General features: G+C 37.8%; 1 protein-coding gene across 1 annotated transcript in view; it reads right to left on the bottom strand.

The window, feature by feature from the left end:
* Positions 1 to 12657, bottom strand: part of ZRANB1 (zinc finger RANBP2-type containing 1) — a 61973-nt gene that overhangs the window by 28993 nt on the left and 20323 nt on the right. The window contains exon 2 of the mRNA XM_032423434.1: positions 8013 to 8863. Coding sequence (XP_032279325.1) covers positions 8013 to 8826 — 814 coding nt within the window. The 5' untranslated portion in view covers positions 8827 to 8863. The remainder of the gene's footprint in view (positions 1 to 8012; positions 8864 to 12657) is intronic.

Genomic DNA, 12657 nt, shown 5'->3' with positions numbered 1-12657 from the left:
ATTAGAACAAAGACCTGCTACTGGGCTACCAAGTCAGAAGTGACGATGGCCGCGAAGGCGATCCATAAGGCAGAAAAACTTCTCAAGGTGGAAAACAGATTGTCCGAACAGCTGTAGTATACCAAACTGAAAACAGGCAAACACAAGCAAAGCAAACATACTACAGAAATGTCATACTAAAAACCGTACAAATAATGTGACCTAACCATGCAGCCCCATCTTGGGGCTCAACAATCAGCTTCATTTAGGCATATTTATTTAGTTGACTTGGAAAAAAGGCAAGATTGAAAACATTAATATTCACAGTCATCAAACATTATTCAAAAGTTCCTGTAACAGTACTCCTTTCAAACACAGAGCAAAAACAAAAAAAGAAAACTAACTAAAAAAGAAAAACCCACTGTGATTAAGAAATATATATCTACTGTTCCTGGCACATAATTACTAAAACCCCTGTAATTTCCTCAGTAAGATCCCTAGGGGCATCTTTTGTTAATAAATTTAGTTTTGTTCCCAGTTCCTGAAATTGCTCCGGAGACATAAAGGGAAAACCGAACGTCTTTTGTTACTCATAAAACAAGTCCCTTTCTCCACTTCTGAGTTTATGTTAATGAGGTGACTTCTGGAAAACACCTAAGGATGGGGGCTGGTTGCCAAGGGAACCAACCTTGGGATTAAGGGGTTGGAACTTTCAGCACCATCCCACTCCTACCTCCTGGGAAAGGAGAGGAGCTAGAGGGTGAATTATTCACCTGTGGCCAATGATTTGATCGATCTTACCTGTGTAATTAAGCCTCAGTAAGCTTGCGGGCTGCTGAACATGCGGAGGTGCTGGGAGAGTGGCAGCCAACAGGACATCGAAAGCCCCTTCCCTTGCTCTCTACATCTCTTCCATCTAGTTCCTGAGTTCTAGCCTTTTATAATAAACTAGTCATCTAGTAAGTAAAAGGTTTTCCTGAGTTCTGTGAGCAGTTCTACCAAATTAACTAAACCCAAGCCAGGATTATGGAAACCTGTGATTTATAACCAAGAGATCAGAAACACACATGACACCCTGGACTTGATATTTGTAATTAAAAAAAAAAAAATGCTGTTCATATTAATTTCCTATTGCTGCTCTAACAAATTACTACAAATTTAGTGGCTTAAAACAATTCATATCTTTTATCTTAAAATCTGGGCAAGACCAGAAGTTCCACACGGCTCTCACTGGGCTAAAACCAAAGTGTACTCCTTGGAAGGGTCTAGGGGAGCCTTGCCTTTTCCAGCTTATAGAGGCTGCCAGCATTCCTCAGCTCACAGCCCCTCACCACTAAGACCTCTGTTGCTCCACTGTCATATCTCCTTCTGTGACACATGTTCTCCTGTCTCCCTCTTGTTTATAAGGACCCTTATGATTATGCTGGGCCCACCCAAACAACAGGAGGTCATCTCTCTCCATTTGAGGGTCCTTAATTTAACTACATCTGCAAGATCCCTTTTGCCATGTAAAGTAGCACATTCATATACTCTGGGGATTAGAATTCAAATGCCTTGGGGGGCCAGAAGGCATCTGCCTGTTACACTATTTCAATCAGTTGTGTAAATCAGAAAAGGCTGGGGGGGGCGGTGAAAGCAAGCAGTAGTGGGCACCTAAAAAATACAACTTTAGACACTAATTCCTCTCCCTAATAGCATATTTTGCAAGATATTTCATGTTTTGTGCCTTCAGGTAAGTCATCAGTAAGGTATCTCTGTGCAGCAAATTAATTTTTAAAGCCAAAGAACACCAAACTAGAGAATAGAAGCCTCTTCCATTTCTTTCCTTACACTAATTTATATGCCCTCAGTTTCCTCTAAAGTTAAAAAGTCAGCCACAAAGACATCTTAATAAATAGGTAAAATCGCCATTGTATCTTACGTCAAAGATTTCCTTTTGTTTTGTTCTGATGTGGTACTGTCCTTGGTATACATCACCTTATTATCACTGCGGTTCATAGTATTTCCATCTCTCAAAAACTAATTGTACAGGACTTTTTCTTCTGTCGAAGTTAATAAAATTTTGTTTGGATTATTGTACAACACTCATTTGACCAGACACACTATATCTCTAAACTAAATAATAAAGTCACCATTAAAAAAATTACCTTGAACATTACATTTTGCAACACATTTGTTTTTCCAGAAAAACATTTACACAACCTTAATAGTTTACTTCCTTGAGAAAAACCATTCATATCTATAATTCTTAATAATGATACCAAAATAAACAATATTTTTAAATGTAATAAGCCTATACCTTGCTAATTTTTGTTAAAAATGACAAAAGTAAAAAAAATTTAAAAAATTAGAAAATACAATGAAAAAAGAGTATTAGTGAAAGCAAACAGACAAACATATTCTGACATGTTTAGCACCATATTAAGTCATAGGTGTTTCTACAGTTGCATCTGGCACCCTGGAGTGGCTATGTAGGACACGGTACACGGGCAAGGGGCCAAAATACAACTGGCGTGAGGGCAGAAAATAACAGCCACAAATATTGATTTTCAATACAGTTATGAGAAGAGGGGAAATATTTGATCAAATAGAACTATCTTTGCAGACAACCCAAAAGAAAAAGTCAATTCTAACATATTTCCTATGTTTTAAGAATCATGTAAGTTATGGGGCGCCTGGGTGGCTCAGTCAGTTAAGCGTCTGCCTTCCGCTCAGGTCATGATCCCGGAGTCCCAGCATCAGCCCTGCACCGGGTTCCCTGCTGAGCCAAGAGCCTGCTTCTCCCTCTCCTCCCTGCTCATGCTCTCTGTCGCTGTTTCTCTCTCTCAAATAAATAAAATCTTTAAAAAAAAAAAAAAAAACCTTTAAGTTTTTAGACACATCAAAATTTTGCTCAGGAATACCCCAGACTACAATCCTCATGATTCCATTTCAGCATGCTCACTGATAAGATTCTGATTTAGCCCGTAAGTCAATGATTCTCAACAGGGGACACAAACGAAACCAGAAAGGGAGAGAAACCATAAGAGACTCTTTTTTTTTTTTTTTTAAAGATTTTATTTATTTATTTGACAGAGAGAGAGACAGCGAGAGAGGGAACACAAGCAGGGGGAGTGGGAGAGGGAGAAGCAGGCTTCCCGCTGAGCAGGGAGCCCAACACAGGGCTCAATCCCAGGACCCTGGGACCATGACCTGAGCTGAAGGCAGACACTTAACGGCTGAGCCACCCAGGCACCCCCCATAAGAGACTCTTAATCTCAGGAAACAAACTGAGGGTTACTGGAGTGGAGGGGGGTGGGAAGGATGGGGTGGCTGGGTGATGGACACTGGGGAGGATATGTGCTATGGTGAGCGCTGTGAATTGTGTAAGACTGATGAATCACAGACCTGTACCCCTGAAACAAATAATACATTATATGTTAAGGTATTGTTCTCCTAATAGGGAGAAGTCACGTTGGCTCCCACTGGGTCAAGCCCCAGGGGTAGTTTGTAAAGTAAAAAATACAGAAAGCTAGGAAGAAAGTAAAAAATCTAGAAATTCAGAAAAGCATAAAGGTCTATTTGTCCAGATCTCAGTTTCCACAAGGGCTTATTCGCTGAATGACTTAACAAATGCCTGAATGCCTGCTATGTATCAGACACTGCTTTAAGTACTAGGATACAACTGTGAAGGAAACAAAATTCCTGGCCCTCACCAAGCTTAAATTCTAAGGAAGAAAAGAGACAAATAATAAAGTGGAAAGTAACAAGTGTTGTAAAGAAAATTAAAACCAGGGGAAGGGGATGAGGACAGGGCTGAAATTGTAGATAGAGCAGTCGGGGAAGCCTCAATGAGAAGGGAACAATTGAGAAAAGAACTTAAGCAACTAAATGAGCTAATCCTGCAATCCAGAAAATGAGAATTCCAGGCAGAGGAAAACAGCAAGTACAAGGCTTATTTGTAGAGAAGAAAGGTGGCCAGAGTGGCTAAAGTGAATGAGTGAGGTTAAGAGCAACAGATGGGAGGGGGAATGGGGAGGGGGAGGAAGGTGCAGGACACAGATGAGGGGGCCTAGAGTGTCTTTGAGGGACTCTGGCTTTTACTCTGAGCAACACAATCACTGAAGAGTTCTGAGCAGTTTTAGAAGAGTAGCTCCTATGTGGAGAACAATTTGTAAAAGAAAAAAAGGACAGAGGGGATCATGGTTTGGACCAGGGTAGTGAGAAGTACAGATTCTGCATGTATTTTGAAGGTAGAGCCAGTAAGATTTTCTGACAAGTAGGAAAGGAGTAAGAGAAAAAGGAGAATCAAGGATGACCGAGGCTTTGGGCACAGCCGGTGGGATGATAAACTTGTCATCAAGGGAGAAAGGGGACTATGAAAGAATAGGTTTAAGGGAGAGACCAGTTCAGTTTCAGCTTCGCTGAATTGGGAAGAAGTCGGAAATATCAGCTATTCAAGGGAAAATGTGGTGTACACGACTGGTTACACAAGTCCAGGGTTCAGGAATACAAAAAGTTATCACCACGGATTTAATCTGGGATTCTTATGTGACCCTGTTTATCTTTTCAAGGGATCAACCTGGGTCACAAATTAAAATGTTCTTCTAAAGGGCAACCGATTCAATACAATAGCAGAATTAAAATGGTGTGTTAGGTAGTGCTGCCCTATTCTCTAGGGACATCATCTATCCAGCAGGAAAGGCAGTCTATGATTAGCACCAACATGACCTCCCAGAAAACACCTGGCACCAAACTGCAGACATTCCAGAGACAACTGCACATTTAAATTCACACCTCTGCCTTTACCATCCTGGTTCCTACCCCCAGATTCCACTTTCATTGATGTCAGGTCTTGGCATCACTGCCCCCAACGTCCACTCACCACATAAGATAATAATAATGACTTAGGCGAAACTTACACCCAACAGTCATGTAAAAAAGAAACTTGCTCAATACTGCTGGCACTTCAGTTTACTTTTGCCTTCTTAACAACTGAATCCTCCTCAATCCTATTTTAACAAGCTACAAAGGTTGAGACTTTTTCCAATTTCAAAGGGGTTGTCTCACATTTTATACTTAGTATAAATTTATACTCAGTAAATATTTTATACTTAGTGTATATACTTCAGAGATTATTTTTTTTAGTAAATGTGTTACCAAAGGGACCACAGAGATGATTTTCTTAAATGCCTAACATGGACAAGCCATAATATACCATATCTAATGAAATCTGGAGAACATAAGGCAGGCAGAAAAGGGGAAGTAAAGGTTAATGTTCAGTACATGGGGGCTTCTGTTAATTAACCCAACACAAGGTAAACAAAAAAATGTTTTACACATATTTCAGTGATGTTTACAAATCAGGATAGGACTACCCAAAAAAGACACGGTCATAATTGGTACAACAGTTCAGAACCATATTGTACGGTGAAGTAAAAAATATCTGTTGAAAGGGAAAACAGAATGCACATTACTAAGAACTAAATACAATTAATACTTAGCCCTAAGAACCTAGAAACTCTGGAGTGGGTGGGAGTAGGGACTTAATGATAAAGAAACTGGTAGATGAAAAAAAATCAAATACAATATTGGTCCTGCTGGCATGAGTTTTTGTTCCACCTTTAAAATGAAATCACAGCCATCAAAATGCGAAGAGGTACAAGGATGGTTATCCCAAAAGAAATAAGAATATGTGGAGGGGCGCCTGGGTGGCTCAGTCGTTAAGCGTCTGCCTTCAGCTCAGGTCATGAGCCCAGCGTCCTGGGATCGAGCCCCGCATCAGGCTCCCTGCTCCGCAGGAAGCCTGCTTCTCCCTCTGCCACTCCCCCTGCTTGTGTTCCCTCTCTCGCTATATCTGTGTCAAACAAAAAAAAATTTTTTTAAATCTTTAAAAAAAAAAAAAAAGAAATAAGAATATGTGGGGCGCCTGGGTGGCTCAGTTGGTTAAGCGACTGCCTTCGGCTCAGGTCATGATCCTGGAGTCCCTGGATCGAGTCCCACATTGGGCTCCCTGCTCGGCGAGGAGCCTGCTTCTCTCTCTAACCCTCCCCCCTCTCATGTACTCTCTCTCTCTCATTCTCACTCTCTCAAATAAATAAATAAATCTTTAAAAAAAAAATGGAAAAAATAAAAGGGAGCAACAAAATGAGAGTAGTCATAAAGAAATAATAGCCACATAGACAAAGTTATATTGATTGGTCTAATTTGTGTTTCAACAAGAGAAAATATTTCAAAGTAGAAGTTCTTAACCTGAGATCCACTAACCTGAAGAAACTATGAACCTCTGATTTCTAAAGGATTCTATGACCCCAACAGAGGTGAGTAATTGTCACAACGTACTTCATTTCTATCTGTAAACTTCTGTGTACTGTAACACGACCTTGTACTAAAGGTATGCATAGTGCATTACCACCTGCAAAAATGATTTTAAGAGTTTCCAAAAGGCACCCAGGTAATTTAAAGACAATCACACCTAGATACAAAAGGTCACATAAGATTCCATTTATATATGGAATATCCAGAATAGGTAAATCCACAGAGACAGAAAGCAGACGTGATTGCCAGGGACTTGGGAGAGGAGGGGAGGTAGAGTAACTGCTTAATGGTACAGGGTTTCCTTTTGGGGTGATGAAAATGTTTTAGTACCAGACAGATGGTGGTTGCACAACACTCTAAATGCACTAAATGACACTGATTTGTTCACTTTCAAAATGGTGAATTTTATGTTGCAACTTTGGCCTCAATAAAATAAATCTCTTTGTACCTCCTTTAAAAAAAAAAAAAAAAGAAAATTATACCACATAGGGTACCCCAATTTGGAGGAAAAAAAAAATCAATGGGATGAAATGGAAAAACACAGATAGCCTAAAATGGCTCAGTGTGCTTTCATCCCTAGTCCTCAGGATAGAAGAAAATTGGAGCCAAGAGTTACTAAGTGCCTACTGTGTTTTGGTGTTCAGAAGGACTCACCTTCTTGGACATTCTTTTTGCCGGAACAAAACGAAAATAAAAAACTCAGATTTCTTGAAATCTACGCTTAGGACTTACAAGTTCATATAGTTACGTCTTCCGTTCTTGGAGCTATATTCAGGGAGGATAAACAAAAGAAATTCATACTGGGAAAAAAACATACACATACAGCTAAGCTATAATACAGGCTTAGCTATTGTTCCACACAACATTTAACTTGAGTAGTCCCTCCAAATTATCCTTTACAAAAATTTTCTTTACAAAACAGAACGTCAAAGTAAGCACCCCATCCAAATAATTTAAGTCATAAAATTCAAAAAGCTAACCTACTCAAAAAGAAACAAAAAGGCACAGGGAGTCCAATAACTCCTTTTGTGAATTACATCACAAATATTTACCTCACAAGGTCGAAACTAGAGAAAACCCTGCTCTCACAACATGTCCTGGTCTTTCGACAGGTCTTAACCAGTAACTGGGACCAATATCCAGAATTTCTTTAGGAAGCACTAAAACCACAAAATATACAAATCATAATTTGAATTGTGGAACTCAGCTGGCTACATGAAATCAGTTTCATAAAATGTGCAAATATTAACTACATGACATTCACGTTAAATTAACATCAGTATTTTCAAGGTCAATATTATGTTTGTTCAACTTCTTGGAGTCACATTTTTGTGATATTTTTAACATCTGACTAAAGCTTCTATCATCACAAGATGCTCACACTGTTTACAAACACTATGAAGCAGCAGCTGGTGTTCCTCAGTCACATCCTGTTACAATAAATAGAGGAGCAGCTTTAAACTCCAGGTATATTTTTCTCCTACTGATGTGTAAAAAACTTTGCTTTAACTTAAAAAGTTTTTCTCCCTAATGACGGAAAGACACACAATGAAATGGAGGCAATTTAGAACAAAGTTATAACAAGATCACAAATACAGAGATTCTCATGCATGCATAGTGGGAGTACAGCTATCATGCTGAATGACCGAAATGCTAAATAATATTGACCCTGCTTATATCTTTCATGTCATTTTTAATACCTTTTCCTATCCCGTTCAAAAAATGCAGAAACTTACCCACACAAGCATTGAGGAATAGCCAATCGGTCTTTTTCATCCTGTTTTTAATTTGTTTCAGTTTTTTAAAGTCCACTTCAAGTTCCTCCTTGCTGCCAACAGCACCAGCCAATTCAATCCTCTGAAAATCCATTTTCATTTCAGAGTCCCGTTTCGTAGTGGGAGGCGATCTTCTTTGGCTATTCCCGCTGCTGCAGCTTCCCCTCCACCGAGCTCGGTCTTGCTCATTTATTATTGAAGAAGCCTCTTCAGTCTCTGCCAACTCTATTGCTTCAATATTATTAGGTCTGGGATGATCGCAAACAACACATTTTTTAGCCTTGGCCCAGTTTTCATATGTGCAAATAGAACAAGTCCAATGCTGGGTCCTTGTGTTCGGTTTATTTCTATCATTGTATTCCTCGCAAGGATCAAGAGAAAAAGCAACTGGTCTTGAACCAGATCCTGAGGATTGAGGAGATTCTGTGGGACTCCTGGTCCTACGCTGGGATAAGCACTGGGTACATCTGATTGCTCTTGGCCAGTTCAAATAGGTGCACATGTGGCATGACCATTTATTTGCATTTTCCATGCTGTACGAAGACTTAACCCTGGGTCTTGCACTAGAGTCTGGACATATCAAAGGACTACTTCCTCCTTCAGTGCTAGAAGGATCCCAATCTCTACCAACATCACTTGAACCACTTTTAAATGGATCTTCTGTAATAATTGTTCCACTTGGTCTTTGGGCACGACACATAGTACACTTGATCGCAGATGGCCAGTTTTCATACGTACAATATTCACAAGCCCACTTAATTCCACGTTCTGACATTGTGCTCTTCTTGAAGTGAGTTATGTCAGGCAGGAAGCTATAAATAATGAGGACATGGTTATTAAAACAGTAACTACATAATTCCATCTCTGTGCCCCAAAAGTACCCTTCAACTTATAAAATATAAATCTCTCAAAAGAAGCCTGTAAGATTTAGCAATGAACTATCCTTATTTTTCCAATTTCCATTAGAGACACCAGAGATAAGCTCCCAAAGAAAAAATCTTAGACCTCAGGGATTTAATGAAATTGTACTTTAGAATGCAAAAGAGATAAGCAGGAGATAAAAGGGAGGTTTGTTCTAAGAGGGAAGCAAGTTAAAACAGAGAAGCCGCTAATAGAAATGTTTAATTTAAGCCAGGTCATCACCATCAATTTAGAAAAGTAACAAACAGTTAAGATTCAAAGAGAAGGGAAAGAACACAAACCAAATAAACACATAACCATTCTCAAATTATGAACAACTTAGATTCTTATGCTCTCTAGGTACAGTATCGTTCTGTTTGATTCACTGAAGAATTCAGAAGATCAAACAAAGTCAATTCTATTATTTTTGCTAAGGAAGAAAAAGCAGCTTAAAGGTGCTACTTATCCACTGCTCTTAATAAGCACAGGCAGAAAAGAAAAATGTTGAAGAGTAATCCTTACAATCAGAAAATAACACTGAAATACAGATTAAGTTCCTTGATAGCCTACACCTTCAAAATCTAGTTCTGTCTGGAGCACAAAAAAAATAAAAACTGTACATCACCTATTGGGACAATAAAATTGCCGGAACGTCCCTAAGATAACTACTAGCATATTCATGCCAATATAATTTTGAATATTCATACTTACATGAAAAATATTCAATATTTAAAACATACTCAAAATTCAATTCATACTAAACACATATTCAATATTTTAAAAGGTTCCTAGGATTCTACACTGGGCTTATTACTAACACTACACTAAAATGAATACTTCCTGATTTAATGCCAACTAATTTATGAAGTAACTTCCACAGCAAATTTAATAATTACTTTTTCTAATGGCTGCCACTAAAGCCATTTTCTTATATCCCTTCTCAACTAAATATCATCCTGCCACCTATTTTTAACCAGAAAAGTGAAAAATCCTAGGCAGAGTAACAGAAGCTTTTGCCTCCCTTTCTCAGAGATTTTTCCTGACCTGAAAAGCTCAATCTTTGGCTTTGTATGTGTATTATTGTGTCCCTGTTTGCCAAGTCCTCACTCCATTTATACTGTGAACTCCGTTAAGAGGACAAATTCACTACAAGAAAGGCTATAATTTATTAGCCAAAATAAAAATCACACTTACTAAGGTTTTAGTTTCCATGCTATAACCTCCACCTTGCACATGGTAGAATAAAAGTATGGTTTATAAATCAGACCAAAGACAAGATTCAGTCTTCATGCTGGCTCAGATTCTGACTTCCTCAGTAGACGCTATGGGCAAAGCGTGCTAAGTGGTTCTGACTGTGAATAGCTAGTCCTGTAAAGGAAACCAAAACTGAGTTTCAATGGAAGCCTGCTAACTTTATCCAGAAGTATTTATTTTTTTAAAAAGCCTTTATTTTAATCCTAGTCATTTCTTTTAATAATACTGTATTTAGCACTTTAATAAATTAAATTTATTTAACAATAAAATTAGCTAACTGATTGGGCTGGTCAGGACAGGAAAGACATTTTTCTCTAAAGCCTTAAACATGTGTGTATATGCACTAATGGCATTGTTAATATTAACTTAGTAGTGTTAAGTCAGTTCCTACCCATATTACTTGTTATTACTGAAGAGGAAAAGGTGGTGTAAACCAAGTAAGCAGAAAAAGCAAAAAATAAATATGGCTTGTATTTAGCCTGAAGTCTTTTTCTCCTTCAGCAACTGTATTTTTTCCCTAACCCACCTTATTTATATTTATATTGCTTAGATTTTGAAATTTACTTTGTACACACGGATTACACACACTCTAACACCAGTCCAAAAGTGTGTTGAAGAGCAAGAAACTATAATCATATAAGCATCCATAAAATGGACACTCTAATTTAATGGCAATTTTCATATTCATTAGGCAGTTTCTTCCTTTAGTTTCTCAAGAATGAAATATAAATAAGTTGCTTGTGCTATTGGAAAAAAACATGATCAAGTAGAAACTTGTGACAAGAACAAATGACGTAATTAATATATATCCAGGGCTACTATAAGTAATTTCAGTATTTCATTTAAAATATTCACATTCAAAACTTCATGCTTGCTTCAGTAAGTCTTACTTTGATTATGTTTACAGGCTCAACTAAACAGCTTGTGACCTTACATTATCTTAGCTAATCTTCATGGAACTAATGTGCCAGCACAACATGTTTAAATGTCCACGTCTGACAAAAAAAAAAAAAAAAAAACACTACCATAAAAAAAATAGAGTCATTGTCGTATATGCCTGGTAAATAGCCTCCCTCTTTAAAAATCCAGGTAACTAAGCAATACCAAAACCATGCTCCAAAGTTTTAAGGCAAGTGCATTATATTAAATAATGATGTATACGGTATCAATTCTATGGGAAATTGAGACTGTAGAAATACCGTTTTTTAGGAACTGAAAACTAAAACTCATTGGAGAGGATTATCTGAGAGCCATTTGTACCTGCTGTAATCAGTAAATGGAATGGAAGAGTAAAGATAACTTTGGCTCAACTATATGATTTTGCATTATTGAGATGAAATTAACACTAAGTACACGTTTTCTTCCAGATGTCAAAAATCCCCCCAAAAACATAAAATTTTTTTTAATAGCAACCAGCTCTGAGAATTAATATTATACACTGAAATAAAACTGTTACTAAATATCTCTTAAGTTAACATATTGTCATATACCCAAGTAATTTAATTTACAAGTCTAATTTTACATGTAACAGACTTCTAAATTCTATCCAATGAATCATACTTCAATTAATTGGTACAATAAAAAGCAAAAATAAAATCTGCACAATCTGGACCCTCTTTAAGGAGAACCAGACACAACTTCTACTCTTCAAACAAATATTCCTTGGTTCTAATGCAATACCAGCAATTCCCATCCTATGGACCAAAGAATCCATGAATCCATTTGTGCATCAAGCTCTACCTGTAGACAGACTCAATAATGTCTCCAAGTCTATCAAGCAGTCCTAAACTGATCAATGCTTTTGATTATATACTTCCCACTTGAAATAATAATAAAAACCCAAGTATTATGGTATATGGATTAATGATCAGGGGAAAACAGAGGCTAGCAACTGAACATTTTTTATACTGTCATGCTTAATAATGAATTAATTAGACCACATTTGTGAAGCATTACTAAACACTGTAGAAGAAATAGATCTCATTTAAAGGCAATTCCTCAAAATTGTAGCTACTCCACAACTTCTCCCAACCACCTACTAAAACCCTATGGAAAAAAAACTGGAGACGTGAAATAATCCTCATCATGTATAAACTCCTTAAGAAAGAGAGAAGCAGGGTGCCTGGGTGGCTCAGTTGGTTGCGTCTGCCGATGGCTCAGGATGTGATCTCAGGGTCCTGGGACAGAGCCCCAGATCAGGCTTCCCTGCTCAATGGGGAGTCTGCTTCTCCCTCTCCCCCTCCTCCTGCTGTGCACGCTCTCTCACTCAAATAAATAAATCTTCAAAAAAAAAAAAAAAAGTAAAGAAAGAAACAGAGAAGCCCATTTGCCAATTAGTTTCAAATGGTTAAGTCATCCAAACAACGGACTAATAGCAGTCCTTAGGGTTTTGTATTAGCTTTATTAAATATGAGTCTGTATTCAATAATATAAATATTAACTCATTAATATA

This window comes from Phoca vitulina, unplaced genomic scaffold (genome assembly GCF_004348235.1).
Source record: "Phoca vitulina isolate PV1807 unplaced genomic scaffold, GSC_HSeal_1.0 scaffold28, whole genome shotgun sequence".
NCBI classification, from domain to species: domain Eukaryota; kingdom Metazoa; phylum Chordata; class Mammalia; order Carnivora; family Phocidae; genus Phoca; species Phoca vitulina.
The sequence above is the reverse complement of the archived record's forward strand: the minus strand, read 5'-3'. Positions and strand labels throughout refer to the sequence as shown.